Source organism: Penicillium canescens, assembly GCF_028828765.1.
Source record: "Penicillium canescens strain IBT 15451 chromosome Unknown utg000004l_segment0_segment0, whole genome shotgun sequence".
Lineage (NCBI taxonomy): Eukaryota > Fungi > Ascomycota > Eurotiomycetes > Eurotiales > Aspergillaceae > Penicillium > Penicillium canescens.
In genome coordinates this window covers 1,659,352-1,673,027 of record NW_026703966.1, presented here as the reverse complement: position 1 = coordinate 1,673,027, position 13,676 = coordinate 1,659,352, and the positions used below count along the sequence as shown (strand labels likewise).

Below are 13,676 nucleotides of genomic sequence, written 5' to 3'. Positions count from 1 at the left end.
CAAAACATAGTCGAGCTTACTCCGCTTATACCTTGAAACCACCACAGAATGCGCTGTTGAAATAGCTTGATTGAGTGCAAACAATAGCCCGATGAGGTTTGAAAGTGACGTCTTGACAGATGATTTCCATGTCAGAAAATTGTCCTCGTAGGAGCAATTCACGCATGACATCTGTAATTCCCGATGGCGTCGACATAGTTGATTTCCCTATTTTGGGCCCAACAGTGAAAGGATCACAATCTCTCTATTGACGACAGGAACAAGATATTAAGATTTCATTGGAACACTGGACCGTGAAAGTATGACGCGTACACTCCTGGATGACCATAGAACTATATCTCTACTAGAATCCAAGGTAAGGGTTATAGAGATAGCAGGGGTAAATGACAGAAAGGGAACAGGATGAGATACTTGTAGGTGACAATGACGCAGAGAAAGTCTCCAAAGAGAGCAAACAAACATTCTCATTTCTTTTAGCCTACTTCTTTATGCACAATCCACAAGCAACAAAATGAATCAGAGTAATAAAATTTCGCTAATACAAGCAACTCGCTAAGACCAATCCATATAGAACACCAACACCAGCAACCCACATTTAATCATTATAATTCGACTGTCTCGACCCATCCTTATTAACAGCAGGCAATCCATAAAGCGCATTCAACTCCTCCTCCTGAGACTTTCCCCCAGCCTCCAAAACAGGCCTCTCAGCATGGCAAGCAACACGAACAGCATGGCGACGATGAGGCGTAAAGCCATAAGAAGCACTATGATTTGTGGACCGATTATCCCAAAGCGCAACGTCATCCTCGCCCCACGAGAAGCGGGCATGCATTTCCTGCGTCGTGGCAATGACATCGGTCAAGTAGCGAATAATCGCATCACTCTCCGCAGTCGGGATGCCAATGATCTTGGTCACGAAACCGGGGTTAAAGAACAGTCCATTCCAGCCTGTGACAGGGTTCGTGCGGATGAGAGGGTGTTCTGTTGTCACTGGATCCCGACGAACAGGGCGGCCGAGGGCCCTGGAGTCATTCGCTTGCATGTTCGCTGAGTGTAGGGCTGTCAGGCCCTTGAGGTATGTTTGCATGTGGCTGGAGAGGACGTCGTAGGCTGCGTATTGGCTTGACCAGAGTGTATCGCCACCTCCACCGCGTGGTGGGCCGGTGAGAAGTTTAAGGGATGTATAGGATGGTGGTTGGAGTTCGTAAGTGACGTCTGAGTGCCAGAGGAAGCTAGGCGTGAAGAGGGCGCGGTTGTCGCCTGAGTTGTCACCTGTGTAGACGACGTGCACGTCTTCCAGGCCTGGTTTGCGTGGGACGGAGGTTGTGGCGTGCTTGTGCAGTTTTCCCAGGTAGCGGCCTAGATCGCGCTGGGCGTTTATGTCGAAGTTCTTTTGGTTGCGGAAGAAGACGACGCCTCTGTAGGCGATTAGGCGGGCTAGGTCGTCTCGTTGAGCGTTGTCTAGTGTCGAGAGGTCCACACCTTGGATCTCCGTGCCGATTTTGGGGTTGTAGTCGAAGACTCCAGTGGCGTCTCGGAGGAGGTTGCGGAATTTGGGGTCTCCTCGGAGACCCTTGTCTTCGTAGGGTGTTTCCTCTAGAGCAGGCCAATGGATGTCTGGGAATGTGGGTAGGAAGTCTTCGTATGCATAGTTGTCGTGTTGAGTGACTGGTGTCCGGCCGGGCTGGTAGCCGAACTTGTTGTCTCCAGCGAGGTCCTTCTTGGGTGCAGTCACGGTGAAGTGCGTAGTCGGGGTGAGGACGGGCTCTACCAGAGATGGCGCCATTTTGAAATTGAGCAATGCAGATAAAAAAGAATGCAATGTATGGATGTATAGAAGTATATGATGGAGTATAAAACAAGGTTTGAATGGCTCCAAGAAGAAGAGCAGCAACGGTATATATAGATCCAAGACACAGATGCCACTGCTTATGAGTCAAGCAATTGCGCCATTCTGCTACATAATCACCCAAAGGCAAATGGGAGTCCCACGGAATCACGAAATCCTTCAGTTTGCGGGTGACGAAAGACCCGCAACTTCCCCGGAATCCAGGGTGATCACGCCATTTCGCTGACGTTGAAGGCGAGATTTGCCATCACCCTCAAATCGGGGATTGTAGAATGGCAAGTTGATATCCGGTGCATCTTTCACCGCTGTTTCATACATGAGTCTAAATAAAGCGGTATGATGCTGGACGCGTGGACAATGGAGCTCGACAGGGGAGGTTGAGATTAGCAGTTCGAGGGCCGCGCTAAGGAGGCGATCACGCAAGAACCCGCCACTCTTGCGTTGGTCAGCCACCTCCACCGCCCCCGGCTCTAGGTAGATCTTCGATTACATAGCTAACTAACTATAGGGGAGAAGAATTTGACTGGAATGATCTCGGCAAGTCTATGGGATTTATAGATCATGCATGCTGATTATGTTATGCAGCCTACCGGAGATCGATAAGGGACTCGGAGTATTCTCGGACTCCGGCTTACTCTAGATACTGTTTCAGATGTCAAGATTGTCATGTTTCCCATGCTGATAACCAGCTGCCATTAGTGTACAAATCAAACGCTATGCTTCAATCATCCCAGGTTGAGTCGGCCATCTCCGATAGTAGTCCCCATTGAAATGTCCTGGACCTGTTCCGAAACTGTACTGAGACGGCCTGCGACGCCCATGATGCCGGCCTCGACATCCCCGAGGACCGCGGCAAGTTCATTCACTGTGGACTTGGGCGCAGTGGAAGGTCCGTCGCGAGACTTGGAGCTCACAAAGTCGTTGATCTGGCGGTTGAGGGTGGCCTCGAGGCCGTGAAGGTGGTCCTCAATCTCCTTAAGGTTGCCGGTGTATCGAGTCAGCACAGCTCCCATTTCATCGGAGCGGTGTGAGAAGTAGTCGACCAGGTTGACGGGGACGCCGTTGACGGTAGTTGCGGACGGGTCTCCCTCCACATCGTCGGGAAGGGCGAGGGTGTTCTTGCGAGTCGAGCGCATCTCGGGGGCCTTTTGGTCCTGCACAGACCACCATCCACCGCCGTTCGACTGGTACTGCAGGGGCAGCTTCAGTGTGTCAATAGCCCGGAATGCAACCTGCGCCTCGGCTGCATCGCGAGAAACAAGAGTGCGGAGCCCGTCAATGTCGCGGGCGTCATTTTCGAGTGCGTTCTGCATCGTTTCTAATTTTCCTTGCACAAATTCGACATCATTGGGAATGAGAGAACCCTGGTTTTCGATCGTAGGGAGCAGGTCTGAGACCTCGTTACAGTACTTCATCTGAGTGAGAATGTGGTTGTCGATCGCCTCGATCTCGGAGCGAATCTCATCAGCGCAGCTCTCGAACTTCGTAGTGGGTAGCAGGTTGGTAAGGTCGACCTTGACACCCTGGACAACCGAATTGTTGTTTTGCTGTAAGGGCTGTGTTCCCTGTGCCGTGCCAGTGTTGAAGACCGAGAGACTAGGTTTTTGAGTCTGCTGTTGGTTGCTTTGGGCACCGCCGCTGGACATCGTTAGAATGAGCCGAGCAGATCATCCAAATCTTCCACTTACAGTGTTGAACCACCAAGTCCGCCGCCGAGACCACCACCAAGCCCACCAAAGGCCGAGGTTCCAGTTTGCGTAGAAGAACCACCACCGAGTCCACCACCTAGTCCACCGAACGGTGACTTGCCGGCCTGCATTGTGGAATTCGCGTTACCACCAGCAGTGATGCTGCTGCCGAGAAAACTGGAGCCAGTTCCGCTCTGAGTAGTGTTGGTGCCAGCGCCAGCGCCCGCTCCAAGTGTTCCGCCAAACAAACTGCCTGTCTGGGGCTGTGTGGTTGTTGTGTTGCCGAAAAGGCCGCCGCTCGTGGCAGGGGCACCGGCGTTTTGTGCTGGTTGAGAGGCCGCAGCTCCGAACATGCTGCCTGCGGGTTTGGGTTGCGTCGAGGTGTTTCCGAAAAGACCGCCGGTCGTACTTGCTGCGCCTGCAGCAGGCGTGGTTGTGCTTTGTGTATTGCCGCTGAGGAGTTTGCGGTTAGCTTTTTTCTCAGTGAGATCAAAATGGCTCCACTGTAGAGTGCTGGGAGACGCGACTGGTCGCTGGAAGAGATGGAATGACAATCGATCGAATGGATTAGAGCAAGGGGTTGGCATCCAGTCTGGTGCGTTCCCCAGCATGCAGTCAGAGAAAGAAATGTGGGAGCACTAACAATAAAGAATTGGTGCCGCCGGTACTTATGGACAGGCCACCTGTCGCAGGCGCCGATGTCTTTGGAGCAAACATCCTGAATGGGTGACAATAGGCAATAGACAATAGCTGTCAATACTTTGCGCCGCAATTATTGCGATTTGCGGGAAGCTTCTCGGCACATGGTTTCTCCGGTCCGAGCATATAAGTCACTTCGACATCAATGAACAGGTTATATGAGAGACTGCATTCTGGTTGTTTCTGCTATTGACATGCGATAAACAGCTTGGCTATGGCCCCAGAATTATAGAAGTCGCGGTGTCGACATCTAAACCAGGCTTAACGTACTTGCTCTGGTATCTGCCTGAGACCAAAAGAAACAATGTACATGTATCATTGAGCTTGAATCTCTCAAAAAAGCCATTGAGGACAAATACACGGGGCTGTATTGGTTTTTAAAAGGGCTCCTCGCCATGATCAACGATGATTCCAAACCGTGGACGCCAGTCTGCGTAGCATCGACGGAGCCTCAACTTGAAAGTGGCCCGTTTCCAAACTCTTCTCCGCCATCTTCGCGCAGTTCTTCTGTCTCAATCAAAAGCGAACCTGCAGATGATCACAAGCCAGCTAGTTTGGATCCTGCTTGCAACTTTTACAAGAGCGCAGAATGGTTAGTAGCCAGATATCCTACATTCTATATACCAGGAGTAGTGCTCAATTCAAAACAGGACTCCAGATGGCACCACTCTGTTGACAGACTCAGCAGATCACTGTATCAGAACATACATTCTGTCAGTTCACATACCATCCCACTTTTAAGTATTCATCTGACACTGCAATAGGCCGCCAGATCTACTAGAGAACAAACAAGTCCACCAATTATCACCATACTCAACTCTACCCTCAGCAGAACCAACCTACTCAACAGCTATCTACCCATTTTACAACCTCTCAGATCCATCAACAACCCTATTTCTATCTTCAGTCCGCGACCACCCAATCCGCCTCTCATCAGCCCTAGCTCCAACAAACATGGCAAGCTATTCATTGGTAAACCCAATGACAGAGGTCTACATAACCCCACACTCAATGATATACCCGTCTATCCTAGGCGGCACACACTTCCTCACAGGCTCAGACAGTCTCATCTCCCTTTTCGACATATCGAGGTCAGGCAACCAAGGCCCTATCTCATCAATCCCAACAATCCCCAGTAAGCGCAAGCAAATCGTCGGCGGCGGCGTCGGTATGAAGGGCATTGTGTCAGCGCTGGCAGTCAATCCCAGTGGAGATGGAGTTCTCGCTGCTGGCACATTTACCAGAAACATTGGGCTTTACAGCTCGAATGGCTCTGGGGAATCATTGGGGACGTTCAGCATTGCCAAAACAGAAGCGAATCGCGACATCGGTGGTCGAGGCGTCACCCAGCTTGTTTGGAGTCCTTGTGGCAGGTATCTATATATCGCCGAGCGCAAGAGTGACGGTGTGCTGGTTTATGATATTCGTGTCCTTGGCCAGATGCTTGGTCACCTGCGCGGACGGAAGGCTCTCACTAATCAGCGCATGAAGATTGATGTTGTTCCCTCTGGTCCTGATGGTTCCCATGAAGTCTGGGCTGGGGGGACAGATGGGTTTATGAGGGTTTGGAGGGATCCTATTTTCTCGGCTGGGGGTAAGGATCCTGATTGGGAGTTCAGGGTACATGACGGTTAGTCGTTCTTACTCCTTTGAATTTGGTATGCAAGGCTGATTTTTGATAGACGCTGTGACCAGCACCGTTCTTCATCCTATGGGCAGTGTTGTTGCGACATGCTCTGGGCAACGACATTATGATCACGATTATTGCTCCGCTGATGAGGATAGTCCAGTGACGAATGCTTGGAAAGTCGATAATAGCCTCAAGGTTTGGTCTATGCCATTCCTAAACTCAGAGTCTGACGTCGATCATGAGTTGGATGACAGGGAGTACTCTCAGAGAGAATCCAGTCATCAAGACGAAAGTCATGAGGCCATAGCATCCAGCTAGTGGGAATAGGTATGGGGGTTACCGAATATGGAGCCGGGCTCCTCTGAAGATCCGTTGAAGGCTTTTAAACATTTTTATTACGCAGCAACGTGAGATTGAACTGAACTTTGCCATTAAGCTATGAGAGTCCCTCCATGCTTCTAGCTGAATCTAGCCAGTGAATCAATAGAACCTAAATAGTCTGGATTTTTACATCTAAACCAATTCTCTCTATAAAACAATACTCAAGGAATCCGAATCCCATACTTCTCGTATGGGAAGTCCTCCAGCGTCGAGTACAACTGACCAAACCCATCCCCAATAGTGCCAGGCTTACCAGCACCCTGCAAACGCCACGCCTGAAGCTGCTCAGCCTCCTTCTCAGCATCGCCTTTCTCCTCCTCCTTATGGGAACCCGTCGCACCAGCAAGAACCTCTTCTTCCCGACCCTTAAACGCCCCCAGAAGACCAGGGTGCGGGCACCAAACGACCTGCATACCAGCCCGACGACCAGCCTCAACACCAGGAACAGCATCTTCAAAGACAAGACACTCCTCCGGCTTAATCTCCGTCTTACCCTGACTACGCAACTCCTCATTAATAGTCTCCAGCGCGAGCAGGTAGATATCAGGCAGGGGCTTGCCGCGACCCTTGCCGATGCGTGGGTCATCGCCGAGCACCTTGTTCGCTTCCGGGAAGACGGAGAACAGCTCTGTCTGGTGGTCGGTTTTCAGTTTGTAGTTGCCGCTGTGGGATGATGTTGCCAGGGCGATGTACACGGGGTCATCGGTTGACTTTGTCGATGCCAAATTTGAGAGGAGGGTGCGTACACCCGGCAGGGGCTGAGACTTGGGGAAGTATTTCCGCTGGAGGGCGGAGCGCTCTTCGTTCAGCTGCTCTTCTGAGATGGGGAGTTGGGCGAAATCATGGAAGATCTTGCCGGCCTGCGGGTGATGTTAGTATGTATGTCTATATGGGGAGATGGGGTAGGCAGACCTCGGGTGCAGGACGACCCTGCATCTGGGCCTTGACTGACCAGGGCAGCAATGGCCTGCCATACTTCTGCAGGATCTCATTCGTGATCACGGTGTACAGGTCCTCTGAGTCAATCAACAGGCCATCCATGTCAAAGAGACATGCTCGGATGCGGGGAAGGCTACTTCATCGTCAATTGATGTCATTTCACGCAGGAGATCACTCACTCATTGGAAGCCATTGCTATGTATATGTTCAGGACTTCAAAGCTGTTCGAGTGGGATGTTGACAGGCCGATAAGCGCGGGGAATCGTTATCAGTCCCGTGATTGGCCCTTGGCAGCAACCGGTGTGGCCCTCAACACTTCCTCACATCATGCCTGATTCTAATGCGCCTGAGCGCAGTGCCCCAGTCGATGCCGATGATAGTGGCGACGAAGATGTCTTCCACGATGCCCACTTTCCCGCTGAGGAGGAAGCCGTGAGTCCGGTGATTGTCCGTCATGACCGGAGTTACATGCTAACTGCAATCTACACAACAGCAACTCCTGAAGGAATCCCAGGAGATCAAAACAGAAGCGAATCAGCTATTTCTCGCGAAAAGCTATGACCAAGCGATCTCCTGCTATGACCGAGCGCTCGCTTCATGCCCGAGTTACCTTGACTACGATGTCGCCGTGCTGCACAGTAACATCGCCGCCTGTTATTTAAAATTGGAGGACTGGAAAGCTGCGGTAGACTCCGCGACCGTTTCTATTGAGCGTCTAGATAAGGTTATCCCACCGACTGCACAGGTCAAGGATGACGACTCGAAGGGAAAGACAGCCTCCGATTCCGACAAGGACACAGATGGCGTGGTGGAAATATCGGGAGACGACGAAGAAGCCGAGGAGAAGGAACTACAACGGTTGAAAAACCAGGACGAGCAAAGAAGAAATGTGATGAGGATCCGTGCCAAGTCACTCATGCGGCGCGCGAAGGCCAAATCTCAAATCGGTGGTTGGGGCAGTTTGCAAGGAGCTGCAGAAGACTATCAGACTCTTTCTGGGATGGAGAATCTTCCTGCTGATGACAAGCGGATCGTACAGCGGGCCCTGCGAGAATTGCCTGAGCAGATCAACCGGGCGCGGGAGAAGGAGATGGGTGATATGATGGGGAAGCTGAAGGATGTGAGTTTATTAATTCTCATGGCTCTTCTGCTAGAATCCAAGATAATTCTGACTTCTTACAGCTCGGAAATGGTATCTTGAAGCCATTTGGCTTGTCTACCGACAACTTCAACTTCGTTCAGGATCCCAAGACCGGTGGCTACAACATGAACTTCCAATCTTGAACAGCGGCTGGTAACCCCTACCAAAACATGAGACATTGGAAATCTCTTTTTACGAACATCTTGCATACATGGCAAAATGCCTGAAGGCGTTCTGACTTTTGTACACCTTGCCATTTTACTCGATATATTCTACATCTTGTCTGATTTCTTATTAAAAGACATAGCATACATTGGTAGTAGATACTAAGATATGGGACACACATCGATAATCAAGAAGACCCTGTTGTTCATACTGATTATTTGAGCACCTCAAGATCAGATCTCCATCTGCAAGATACAAGGTAATTTTAAGTTGTATTACATGTTACCTCATAATTGTACTGCATTGCCAAAACATAGCAATGGAGCTTGTAAGGGCCAGACAGGCTATACCTGAGAGAATGGCAACAATATAGCCGACGGATTGCAATTTTGCAGATGTTATGTAGTTGCTGTTAATATCCCTTAGGAGGGCCGGTAAAACCTACTTCGTCGACTCTGAAGTTCTTCATATCTCTCCTCAGATATATCAGGATAGCAAGGATATGTTTTCACCCACTTAGACATATTTCACGCGTGACCAGCAACCACGCGCTCGGGGTTCAATGAAACATGCACCTGTTCTATTAGTCGCAACTTCCAACCTCCTCTTCCTCTTCATTCCCTCCAATACACACACATCGCAGCGCCCAAGAAAAAGACATAACATGTCCTTGAACGTCTTCACCACCGAATCTATCGGTGTCAGAAACCACGTAGCAATCTACATCGAAACAGACCCGTCCACCGACAGCGGCTGGCTGCACCACGTCACAGGAACAATCCTCAATGGCATGGACTACACACCCCGACCAACCTGCAACCCAAAGGGATTACCAGAATATGTTCCTGATTCGCAAAAGAAGATTGCCATGATCAACGAGGGAGATCTAGAGCGCTTTCGTGTGGAGTGCTGTTTGGCTGTTCCGCCCCCGCGGCCTCAGGTTACACTTGGTGGTAAGCGGCTGTATCCTGATACACCGCTATATCGCTGTAGGCATTGGCTTAAGGATGTTGAGAAACTGGCCTTTGAGAAGGGGATCTTTAAGCAGCTTTGAGGGTATTGTTGTCTAAGGCTTTATTCTTTCTTTTCCTTTGGTGATATAGCTAGGTTACATAGAGTATGCTATGTCTCTTAAGATCTTTGGAAGTCATGACATGCTGCAAGGGACAAGAAGCTCCTACAATACAAGTCATTCGTTGTATCAAACTACATAATCAAACCATTTGTCATTATAATAGCTTTGTGCAAACTAAGCATCAACTGAGACCTGCAGTAAGGAACGCTCATGACACTTTTACAAAGTCTTTGTTTGACTACAATCTCACGGTAGCTGCATTCTTTCTAAGTTGCTATTGACCAGCCATCTTCATTGGGCTTATTGTGGTGGACCAATACACTATATAAACATCCATGAATACCGTCTATTTCTAGGCTATCTACAAATCAAGTCATCTTGACAAATCAATCTATCTATCACATACAACACTGGAAGGCCCTCCGCAGCCATGCGCTTCAACGTCTTCACAAGCGAATCTCTCGATTACACTATAGGGTTCTACATCGAGACAGAAGCAAGTACCAGACATGGCTGGACACACTTCATGGCACCGGAAACTCGCAAAAGAAGAAAATACTCCGCTGTATACGGCCCCAATCCCAAAGACGCCCCAGGATACATAGAAGGGTCTTGCAGGAAAATAGCAACAATGGACGAGCAGGACCTGTCCAAGTTCCACGAAGAATGCTACCAGGCAACCGCTGCCATAACAGAGTTCGACGAAAAGGATTTCTTCTGGGCTAGGGAGGTTGGACGACAGTCTTTCCAGAAGAAGATCTTTGAGTGGGATTTTTCGGTCGAGATGGACTGGCGTTCTGTGTGCTGTGGTGATAGCGATGATGGTACTCCGCTGGGTTGGAGTCAAGTGGGCGGCCCGACGCGATCTGTTTCTCTGTCGCCTGATTACATGTATTCCGTTGGAAGTCCGACAGGAAGCTCCTTGAGTAGTCCCATCGGTAGTCCTCCATACGGTCGTCCCAACACTCAATGGGCGTCGGTGTATTCTTCAATCAGCGGCCGCCTGGCTGGGACTTCGTTGAGTGGTTCTTCTGACGCCAATGGAACGACTGAAAGCTTTTCCACTCTGTCCCCATCTCCTGGAGCTTCTACCTCTCCTCGGTCGACCGGGGGCCAGTCGAGATATGGTTGCAACAGTTAGGTCTCTCGACATGCTGATGCTATGATTACGCATTGACGATTTTAGAGTGATCTGACCTGGTTAGATAGTGCTGGTCTAAGCTCTGCTTGCGGGGCTAGGACTTTTTTTGGATCGGTGTCAAAGGGTCATATTGTTTGTTTTTCTTTATTTCTTTCTCCTTATTGTCCGTGTGCTAGTACAATACTACAATTCGATATGGTTCTAAGAGGAGATAGTGGGAAAATATCATTGGGCAGCTCTTGTTCAGAAAATGGTAATGGATCCAGAAGAATGAAATGAAATATGATGTTCGAATTGGTTACACTTTCCAATGAATTTGTTTTGTAAGTCCGAGGCAGAAAGCGGGTCAAGGCACGGAGTGGACAGGTCCAGGAGAAAAGGGGAAAGGGGCAGTCTATACCAGAAACAGGAAACAGAGACAAATCAAGTGGATGATACTTCACAAGTGACCAATAGCTATGGGAAATCGACGAACCGTGGCGCGCTGAGATCCGCGATCCAGTCACGCGAATTGTGGAGCACGGCGCGGTGAGGTTCAGCTGTACATGTAGTGGTTTATGCAAATCGGCAGATAGGGACCAAATAAGTGGCAGTTCCAAACCATATATATAAGGTATATCCGAGCCATAGCCTTGGAACACCTTTACCCAAGGCAAAGACGAGGCCGAGGTGATTTAAATCTTGAAAAGTGATCTAACCGAGGCCGATTGAGTTTAGCCAATCAGAGTATGGGAACGCATATAAATTGCGGAACATAGATCGTCATGGAATAGATCGTCAGACCCAGCTGCCGATTTTTCTTGCCCCCTGATAGCTTCATGTTTACTTATATTACGTCTTGATCACCTCAATTGAGCTTTTATTCACTGTTTTATTTGCTTCAAACAGCTCTCAAAATGCCGAAAACGGTCTACCGCTCGTCCTATCCGGACCTCAACATCGAATCTGTCGATCTGGTGTCCTACCTTTTCTCCAATCCTCTAAACACACCTCTTGACCGTCCATTGTACATCGACGCAGTCTCTGGAAAACAATATACCTTCAGCGATGTGATTAAGCGCACGCGTTCTCTGTCCAATGGCCTTCGCCAAAGCATTGGCCTGAAGCCTAACGATGTGGTGGCCCTGCTCAGCCCCAACACTATTGAATATCCCATTGCTTGCCACGCAGTCGTCGGCTCAAGGGGAATTGTCGCCCCAACCAGCGCAGCCTTGACCGCACTCGAGCTCAACGCCCAGCTCAACACCAGCCGTGCGCGATTCGTCATTGTGCACTCATCATTGCTGGAAACTGCCAAAAAGGCAGCAAAGGGAACATCTGTCGAGAGAATTATCTTGCTGGATGGCACACCTGCTAATGGCGATGTCACCTGCGAAAACATGGCCAGCACCTTCGCCGATGCCGACCTGCTCTCGATCAACCCATCCGAGGCCGCCCGCCAACCAACCTTCGTTTGCTTCTCCTCTGGCACCTCCGGCCCAGCAAAGGGAGTCATCACAACTCACCAGAACATGACCTCCAACTTGCAACAATGGCGCGCCCACATGCTCGAATCTGGAAACCCCTCCCAGCGCTTCGAGCGCAACTCTGCCATCGCCTTCCTCCCCTTCAGCCACATCTACGGCCTGAACCTGTTCATCTGTCAGTGCTTGATCTGGGGCACGACAGTCGTCGTCATGCCCAAGTTCGACCTGGACGTCTTCCTCGGCTGCATCGAGAAGTACCGCCCCTTCGAGCTGTCCGTGGTACCCCCTATCGCCCTGATGCTAGTCAAGGACGAGCGGGTGTCCAAGTACGACCTCACTAGCGTGCGGCGCATCATGTCCGCCGCGGCCCCCCTCACAGTCGAACTATCGACCGCCCTCGAAGCCAAGTTCAAAGAAATCAGCAAGACAGAAGTCTTCTGCACGCAGTCATGGGGCCTAACCGAGACATCGCCCTTGGCATCGACTTTCCCGAATGACCGCATGGACAAGCGCCACACAGGCGTCGGCAACATCTCGCCGAACATGGAATTCCGCTTTGTGGACGCGGACACCATGCAAGACGCCACAACCAACGCAGACGGGTCAACACAGCCTGCGGAGATCTGGTGCCGAGGCCCGAACGTCGTGATGGGCTACTACAACAATGAAAAGGCCACTGCGGGCGCTTTCCACGTAGATGAGGATGGAACGAGATGGTTCCGCACTGGCGATATTGGAACTATCGACCATGAGGGCTACGTTACTATCCACGATCGCATCAAGGAAATGATCAAGTACAAGGGTCTGCAGGTCATTCCGAGTGAATTGGAAGGCAAGCTGACCGATCACCCTGACGTGGAAGATGCGGCCGTGGTTGGAATGTGGGTTGACGAGCGCGCCACTGAGCTGCCGGTAGGGTTCATTGTTCTTAACCGCCGGGCCAAGGAACGTGAGCAGAAGGTTGTTGTTGATGGTATTCATGCTTGGTTGAATGAGCGTGTTGCTAATCACAAGCGGCTGCGTGGTGGTATTATTGTCATTGAGCAGATTCCTAAGAGTCCCAGTGGCAAGATTCTGCGCAGGGAGGTCAAGGAGATGCTGAAGGCCATGCTGAAGAAACAGGCCCCTAAGGCTCGTCTGTGATTTGGTTGCATATGTGTTGTGTTGGTGTTGTGTTTTTATAGATTGTTACTCGCTGTATAGATACTAATTAGGACGGTTCGGTTGGAAATACTCACCATGCTCCGCGTGAACATGGTAATTCTCTTTGTCACTTGACTATACATTGTATCAAAAAGGCCATATAATCAATCCCAACTACAAAATATTCACGCCTATCTCCCATATGCCAAGACCTTCACGCCTCACACTCTCGGGATCCGCGGACCCCGATCGGAGATGAAATGCGTCCGTGAACAAGAGATTTCGCATCCGGGATTTCAAAATCAAGCAATTCTCCCATAAAATCAAGCTCCGCGCACCTAATTCTCCTACCTCTT

The 13,676-nt window shown here is 50.2% G+C and overlaps 8 protein-coding genes across 8 annotated transcripts; 5 read left to right on the top strand and 3 right to left on the bottom strand.

The window, feature by feature from the left end:
- Positions 1 to 595: 595 nt before the first annotated feature.
- On the bottom strand, positions 596 to 1,789 carry N7446_005975 (TauD/TfdA dioxygenase family protein; the record flags this gene model as incomplete). Its single annotated transcript, XM_058514723.1, has 1 exon — positions 596 to 1,789. One exon carries the CDS (start codon positions 1,787 to 1,789, stop codon positions 596 to 598), a length of 1,194 nt encoding a protein of 397 aa, XP_058371901.1.
- A 788-nt stretch (positions 1,790 to 2,577) lies between these two features.
- Positions 2,578 to 4,257, bottom strand: N7446_005974 (nucleoporin FG repeat-containing protein; the record flags this gene model as incomplete). The annotated part of the gene is made up of 3 exons (XM_058514722.1): positions 2,578 to 3,490; positions 3,541 to 3,993; positions 4,184 to 4,257. 3 exons carry the CDS (start codon positions 4,255 to 4,257, stop codon positions 2,578 to 2,580), a joined length of 1,440 nt encoding a protein of 479 aa, XP_058371900.1.
- Positions 4,258 to 4,634: 377 nt separating this feature from the next.
- N7446_005973 (uncharacterized protein) lies at positions 4,635 to 6,187 on the top strand (the record flags this gene model as incomplete). Its single annotated transcript, XM_058514721.1, has 4 exons — positions 4,635 to 4,831; positions 4,890 to 4,952; positions 5,004 to 5,869; positions 5,922 to 6,187. 4 exons carry the CDS (start codon positions 4,635 to 4,637, stop codon positions 6,185 to 6,187), a joined length of 1,392 nt encoding a protein of 463 aa, XP_058371899.1.
- A 224-nt stretch (positions 6,188 to 6,411) lies between these two features.
- Positions 6,412 to 7,382, bottom strand: N7446_005972 (haloacid dehalogenase superfamily protein; the record flags this gene model as incomplete). Its single annotated transcript, XM_058514720.1, has 3 exons — positions 6,412 to 7,110; positions 7,163 to 7,322; positions 7,369 to 7,382. 3 exons carry the CDS (start codon positions 7,380 to 7,382, stop codon positions 6,412 to 6,414), a joined length of 873 nt encoding a protein of 290 aa, XP_058371898.1.
- Positions 7,383 to 7,516: 134 nt separating this feature from the next.
- N7446_005971 (uncharacterized protein) lies at positions 7,517 to 8,473 on the top strand (the record flags this gene model as incomplete). Its single annotated transcript, XM_058514719.1, has 3 exons — positions 7,517 to 7,621; positions 7,683 to 8,309; positions 8,372 to 8,473. The coding sequence occupies 3 exons, from the start codon at positions 7,517 to 7,519 to the stop codon at positions 8,471 to 8,473; spliced, it is 834 nt and encodes a 277-aa protein (XP_058371897.1).
- Positions 8,474 to 9,159: 686 nt separating this feature from the next.
- On the top strand, positions 9,160 to 9,549 carry N7446_005970 (uncharacterized protein; the record flags this gene model as incomplete). The annotated part of the gene is made up of 1 exon (XM_058514718.1): positions 9,160 to 9,549. One exon carries the CDS (start codon positions 9,160 to 9,162, stop codon positions 9,547 to 9,549), a length of 390 nt encoding a protein of 129 aa, XP_058371896.1.
- A 451-nt stretch (positions 9,550 to 10,000) lies between these two features.
- Positions 10,001 to 10,711, top strand: N7446_005969 (uncharacterized protein; the record flags this gene model as incomplete). The annotated part of the gene is made up of 1 exon (XM_058514717.1): positions 10,001 to 10,711. The coding sequence occupies one exon, from the start codon at positions 10,001 to 10,003 to the stop codon at positions 10,709 to 10,711; it is 711 nt and encodes a 236-aa protein (XP_058371895.1).
- Positions 10,712 to 11,607: 896 nt separating this feature from the next.
- N7446_005968 (acyl--CoA ligase) lies at positions 11,608 to 13,320 on the top strand (the record flags this gene model as incomplete). The annotated part of the gene is made up of 1 exon (XM_058514716.1): positions 11,608 to 13,320. One exon carries the CDS (start codon positions 11,608 to 11,610, stop codon positions 13,318 to 13,320), a length of 1,713 nt encoding a protein of 570 aa, XP_058371894.1.
- Positions 13,321 to 13,676: the final 356 nt, after the last annotated feature.